Source organism: Eutrigla gurnardus, assembly GCF_963514095.1.
Source record: "Eutrigla gurnardus genome assembly, chromosome: 4".
Classification (NCBI taxonomy): domain Eukaryota; kingdom Metazoa; phylum Chordata; class Actinopteri; order Perciformes; family Triglidae; genus Eutrigla; species Eutrigla gurnardus.
In genome coordinates this window covers 21,845,123-21,852,229 of record NC_139918.1, presented here as the reverse complement: position 1 = coordinate 21,852,229, position 7,107 = coordinate 21,845,123, and the positions used below count along the sequence as shown (strand labels likewise).

The following is a 7,107-nucleotide window of genomic DNA, read 5'->3' as shown; positions in this document are numbered from 1 at the left end:
GACAGGACCAAAGAACCTGGTCCGCTAGGCTGACATCTCTGCAGCTAATCGGAAGGTACAGGCCCTCACAGCTGCCAGACCAAAAAGATGGAGAGAGGGTCAATAATTTAGCAGTTGCAATATGTTGAGGCTGGTCCAACGTTAAGGTCTCCTTCAATCCTTCTCCTGCACTCTCTGTCACTTTGACATTCACGCTTCCACATTTCGTGGAGAAAAAAAAAAAAAAAAAGATTCATCACCTGCCTTGAAATTAAACAGCAGTTCACAACTTTGGATGAAGATACTTTTAGAAGTGGCGTAGAATGCTCTCTTTTTCCATATATTGTTATCTTATTCCTGCTATGAGGCATTAAAGAAATTCCCAGGTGTTCTCTGCACACAGGACACGTTGCCATAACAACCGAGTTGAGCTGAATGTTCTGGCGGGCGTCACCTTTGCTGTCTCACCTCTGCTAGCTGGCTGGCACTCCAGTGTCGCTGTTCCAGAATTGCTGATGGCGGGGAATCAGTCGGTGGGCTGGGAGGGTGGAGACGGGGGGGTTGATGGGCAGAGAGAGAGGGAGAGAGAGGGAAGAGAGGATGGGAGGGATGTCTCATTGGCCCTCCGGGCCACGGCGCTGCCCTAATGACAGATGTCAGGATTGCACTCGGGTGAAACTGCGAGTGGCTGCAGTGTGATGGCAAGGCGTCGTCCCAGCGGAGGACACGTTTCCTGCACAATGCAGGTAGGACATTCGCACGCGTCAGGTCTTGTTCAGGACTCTCACTGACCGTGTAACTGTCTCATTATACAACTTTTGAAAAACGACATAATTCAATAATTTGTCATTCATATTCTACATCATTTGATCGTACAAACTGATCTTAATGCTTAGCATGGATTAAATGAAGAGGTCAAATTTCATGTATATTTACATATATTGTTTGAGAAGCCAATTGCTGCCCTAGTTATTATTAGAGTTTATGCTGTAACTCTTTTTAACCCGGCCTTTTAGTGATCAAACTCTCTGACGGCCCTTTACATAATGACTCACTCCCAAGAAGGCAGAAGATAGTCACTGCAAGGGCTTTAAATGCTAACGAAGTTTGGGAAACACTACTTTTTGGACAGATGACGTTCAAACTGTATCATCATGAATTTCTCTGTGCCTGATCCGACCAGATTTGATGAACAGATGGACACCTTTTATGCATATGGGTGATTCATATTGCCCTTTAATTTGGCAAATAGAGATGGTAACTTTGCTGACACAAAAAAAATGAGTACACAACCAACCCGTGTGACTGTAAATATTAAAATAAGTTTATTTTTATGTTTAGTTTAAAGACAAACTTCAATGCAGTAATGTTGAAGTTATACTGGTCTGTTAAAGTTGCAACATGTGCGCATAAATGAATGGGAAAAAAGATGAGATGTATGTCATCAGATTTATTTGACGATGAACACAATGTTTTCACAGTTTGGATTCGGCGTGAATAGCAACGTAGGAATCCTCGTCCCTGTTGCTGATTTTGAAGTGGGCGCGGCCGTCACCCCCAACGTTGATTTGCTTCCCAGTGCACCTGCTTCCCTCCTTCTGACCGGAGATGACATCACAGTAGGTGCCACCAGGCATGCCGGTGTTCAGAGTCACATCCAGGTTCCTGAAGGTGAAGACGAGGTACATATTGGTTTTAAAACCCCCACAATGTCAGAATGAAAACAGATGTGGAAGCCAATACCATATCACTAAGGGAAAGAAAGGCAGTTTATTTGATAGGATAAACTAAATGTGAAAAATGTAAATATCGAGAAGAAAATTCCAATGGAATTATTCCTGATTATCATGTATTTTATATTGCATCAATCAAGTCCTATACATCTGTTTATCTATCTACTACTTGATTCTAGAGGGTGAAATTAGTATTTTGTCAGTAGCGTTATTTAGCACAGTCCTTACCAGTCGTCATTATTGAAGACGATGAAACCACGATTGCCACGTCCAAAGGCAACCTGGTTGCTCTGGTTGTCCCACCAGTTGGATTGAGGCTGTCCGTTGACCACGTTGCGGAAAATAACCATGTTCCTAAAGGGGCGATATGAAAAAATACCATCATCATGTGTCGTGTACATCGTTTTTCGATTTTTTTTTTTTATCACCAACTGTTCCCTGTATCCGTCTTTCTGAGGACTCACGTGATCTGACGCCATCTGTGCTCACACACCCATCCGTCTCCACAAGTCTGGTCGGCATTGATGGGAACAGATTTGGTGGATCCATCACCGTGGCTGGGAGGGCCCATCCAGTCATTCTGATCCTACAAAATAATAATGGTTGAACATACACGTTATACATTGCACTTTTATCATTATTCCAACTTCAAAGAGGACCTACCTTTCCGTTGACAAAGTGCCGGTCCCATCTGAAGCTAGACATCACCCTTGTTACTCCATAAGGATGGGCCAGCATGTAGCCGACAGCCATCTTGTGGAGGTTGGAGTCCCAGAAGGTAACGATGGATGCACCGCCGGCACCGTGGCCTCTCTGGTTGTCGTGGTTGTCGACGAAGACGAGAGCGTTGCCGTTGGGCATGAAACCCCATCCCTCTCCCCAGTTCCTGCATGCAAGAGTGCAATTTGTCTAGTGAGGAGTTCACTTCTAAAACACCCAGGTTTGACAAACAATTTTAGAAAGTATTTCATTCAGAAACTGTAAAATACACCAGCTCTAACCATGAAAGTTATTTACACAATTAGTAAAAAAATAAATAAACTATTGGTCCAATCCAGAAATGTGTAGCTACCATGTTAAAATAAATATTCTCAGTTTGATCAGTAGGCAAACTTAACGGTAGCACACATACTTGGTGTAAGACAGCTTGTCGCCATTCCACTTTCTGAAGACACCTCCCAGTCTGGCACCATATTTGAACTCAGTCACCCTTCCCAGATGGAAGTACTCTCGAGATGTGATGGGCTCACCTCCCAGATCAATAACCTGGAGGGAAATCAACACAAAATCCACATCATCCCAACTATTCAAAGTAGACGTGGTTTAGATAAATTGCACCGTATCAGTGATTCGCAGATTGACAAAAAGTAATTCAATAAGTCATGTTGTTAGTGAAGACAGAGCTTTCCAATTTCTGAGATCGGCCGGTTTTGCAGCTAACTTTGTTTTTTTTATTATGGAAATCTTTCTATAATATATTACCTGCAATGTGTTCTTGGATATTGACATCTGCTCCCAGTGTGCATGTGTTTGTTTTTGTCATCTTGATTTCTGTCCTCATTTTCCCACGGCCCTGTTGACTGTTTTGCTCTATCAATCATAAATGTTGGTCACGTAGGAGGTTAATCCATCCAATCACATCCTCATATGTAGATTTTGACTGCCATTTTTTTTAACTTGAATGCTAATTAGTTATAATGATAATAATAATAATCTTTTGTTGCAGTAAATCACATTAAAACACAACTATCAAATACAGAGGTGAGTTAATCTACAGCATATGTAACACTTAAAGGTTGAGTAGGTGATTCTATTCAGAAACACTTTCTGTTATATTACTTGAAATCCTCTCAACATACTGATAGAAATGAATAAATGAAATGCTCTGCCAGAAAATATTTTTAAAAATGTCATCTGGGGCCATGGCAGGACTGTTAAACCCCGTCCAATCAAAAAGGTTGGGCTGGAGAAAATTATAAGCTTTGAACAGAGGTCAATGGAGGGGGCGGGACTTTTTTAGTTCGGTGATGTGTTCAAATTCAAAACCTCTGTGGTTTTTCCAAATGACCTACTTTGACAGTGTTACGGTGGTTGCAATCATTTCGGTGTGGAAATGAAGTAAACTTGTAATTTTGAAAAGCATGCCTCCTGGTAGATGAAGGGTTTGGAGCCACCAGAGAACCACTTGGTATTGAGGTTGTGCAGACGACCATAGATAGCAGACAAGTCACCGGGCCACATGTGCTTGCAGGCGTCCACTCTGAATCCAGCCACGCCCATGTCGATCAGCTTGTTCATGAAGTCGGCCACTTTGCCCCTGACGTAATCTTTCTCCAGGGCGAGGTCCAGCAGACCGACCAGGCGACAGTCGCGCACCTGGAGAAGCAAACAAGCATTTAGATCTCAGTGGAGTTATTTTTTTTATTATCGTTTAAGCTCTTTGTATGGATCCTTTAAAAGGGAGAAACACTATTACGTAACATCTGAGTGTCATTCATTACCTGATTGGCGTCACCATAGTTCTCAATATTGCCACTGCCAGTCCTGCATTTGTGATCATTGAAGTCCCAGTGGGTAAAGGGGACACTGGGGAAGTCCTTTCTGCCAGCACTGAACCAGCCTCCGCATGAAGAGTGGGTTCCCTCTCCACCGCCGGCGCCACACATGTGATTGATGATGGCGTCCACATAGATGTTGACCTGAGGGTGGGTGGATACAGGATTGTAGGTGCAGCAAAATTAATCAACACCTCCCTTCTTTCCCTCTTCACTTTCACTTATTTTCCCTGCACGTTAACTAAACTCTCAGACCAGTCTGCGCTGCTCACTATTGGTTTACTGTGATGGTGGAGGTCCAGGAAATGAGGCATAACCATTCACCCTCCAAGGCTGAAAATGAAGCCAAGGCAGGAGTGCCAAAAGCTCCATGTGGAAAAAACCTGGTGCAAAAAAATGTTTTGGTCTCTATAGCTTATATCTGCCGTCAAGACAACTGCACAGGGAGTGAGTTTTTAAAAACATCCCCCCTTTCAATTATATTGAGGCTTTAAGTCATGCATAATGAAAGGCATGGTCCCTCTGAGTGGCAGGTGCATGCCGTCACAGCCGTTAGCTGTCTGCTAGGTGTCACCTCAACTAATACAAGTCACTGACCTTAACCCCTCGGCCATGTTTGTGGTGTTTGGTGCCTTTTGGAGATTTTTTCATGCAAATAGTGGACAAATAATATGGCTTTCTGTGCAGTTAATAATGCCCTGTTTATCCTGCTGGTCAATGTGTGAGTGTTCCCAGTTGACGACCTCCGTTCCTGCATTAGTTTTAAGAAAATGTAAAGTCTGTGAATCTAAATCCTGGAATACCCGCACAGTGCTAACTCAACACTGAATCTTTTTATATACCGATCTGACAAAAAGGAAGGTGGCCATTAACACTGAATTTGCCACAAAATGAAGGAGCTGATGATTTCATTTGAGTTGTCATATTACCTTCTACGATGTCATATGACAAATAAAGGCATTGGTGTATTGATTGTTGCGCTCCACCTCATTTTTGGATTAGCCCGAGTTGTCACGATCAAGATGGCGATGGCCTCCCACATTTATCTTCACTTTTCAGAAACCTACACGTGATGGTGCGGAGACTAAATCCGTGTTTTATACTGAGCACGGCACGATGAACTAGAAAGCAGGGGCAAAATGAATAAAATGAAAGTGGATTTGATGATTCCTCGAGTCTTTGTTCAGAAAGCCTTTTGTACTAAAAATGCCAGGTGCTTGTGATAATGATGCATAAAGCATCTGTATCTGGTTAGAATGTGTTTGTGTTGTAAAAGGCTGCAGATTTACAAGGCGCTGTCAAATGTAGAAGAACATTGTTCCTAATGCCTCCACTAAATCACTATTTACCCCAACGTTGTTGCATCTGGTGATCATGTCTCTCAGCTCGTTTTCGTTGCCGGATCTGGAGCACAGGTTGTAGCCCACCGGTTGGTATCTCTGCCACCAGGGCCTCCAGGGATTGTCCAGCTTGATGTGCTCATTTGGAGGGGAGATCTGATTAACACAGAGGAAACACATGACAGTAACCATCACTTTTAACACAGAAATTGTCCGCAGATCACTATTAAAGAGTGTTCTATATTCTATAATATGTACTATACAGTTATTAAAGGGCAACATAAGTTGTTGTACACAGTACTCAGCCTGTGACAACGTGGTTATACTATACTAAAACACTGGAGTATCCCTTTTACTTTAAATGAAGAGGAGACAGAGGACACATAGAGACGATTGAACCCTTCAAAAAGCTCTATGTAAGGCAGCCAGGATTTCAACAGAGGAGGATTCCCATTAATGCTGATTTTCTTTATTTTTTCCAAACAAACATATTTTTGTATTTTTTATTTCTATGTAAGTAAATTGCAGATCAGACTTTACCTGTTGATTGTACTTCCCTGATCACATTTTTATGGCTTAAAGGTTATGACACAAGGAATAATAGTCTATATGTTGACATTATACTTTTTTGAACAGTGTGCTTTATGTTCCCATGTAGCTCATGTCCAGCCGTACATACCTGAACTCCTCCAAAGCCATTAGGACCCAAGAAGCGCTCGCACTCTGCAGCGATGTCGGCCCAGCGCCACTCAAACAGGTGCACGATGGCGGTCCTGCCGTGCTTGATGTGAGGGTTGTGCTGGGCGAGGCCGAGCCCGAACAGGGACACAAGAATGAGTAACTGCATGCTTCTCCTGGATGAGTAAGAAAACACTTGCCTGCTGCCTAACTTAGTATTTATACTCAATGTCTCTCTGTCCTGCACCAATGAGGGGCTGGCAAAAGCAGCATGGGGGTTAAACAGGTGCTTCTTTCTCACGGCGTCCCAGCTTGTTTCAAATAAATAGTATTGAGGCATGATACGGGTTGGAAACTGTGGAACGGGTGTGCAGGATTTTTTGACCCAAATATGAAAACAAGAGGCTTACAGAGACTGTGCCAAAGATCCCAAGGATTTCTTATTCATTTTCTGAGTTTTATCCTGTTCTGGTCAAAACAATCTAAAACTCAAACTTCAAAGAATCACACTCACCTTGTCATGTGGCAGTAACTCTCCCAGTTTGCAACGCCAGACGAAACAAAAACATTCTTTCTCAACTTTAAAACATTATCATAATATTATTTTAGGTGATTCATGAGATCTATCTCGTAATGATTCAAATGTGAAAACAAAGAAACATATTTCAAAGGCCTTACTGCTCAAAATAGGGGAGGTTGTGTTTTTTCTACTTTTATAGTTTTCTTCTCGCTCAGTTCAATGACCAGATGTTGCAACATTTCAAACTTTGATTCGGAAGGAAAAATCGATTCTGGGCAAAGCAAATACAAAGCTGAGGCAGT

At 42.5% G+C, this 7,107-nt stretch overlaps 1 protein-coding gene across 1 annotated transcript; it reads right to left on the bottom strand.

Annotated features, from left to right (window-relative positions):
* Nucleotides 1-1,373: 1,373 nt before the first annotated feature.
* LOC311011882 (alpha-amylase-like) lies at nt 1,374-6,476 on the bottom strand. Its single transcript, XM_084007074.1, has 9 exons — nt 6,287-6,476; nt 5,617-5,763; nt 4,214-4,411; nt 3,858-4,088; nt 2,845-2,978; nt 2,376-2,598; nt 2,177-2,298; nt 1,941-2,066; nt 1,374-1,644 (listed from the first exon to the last, which is right to left on the bottom strand). The coding sequence occupies exons 1-9, from the start codon at nt 6,452-6,454 to the stop codon at nt 1,455-1,457; spliced, it is 1,539 nt and encodes a 512-aa protein (XP_083863200.1). The 5' UTR covers nt 6,455-6,476; the 3' UTR covers nt 1,374-1,454.
* Between the last annotated feature and the right edge of the window lie 631 nt (nt 6,477-7,107).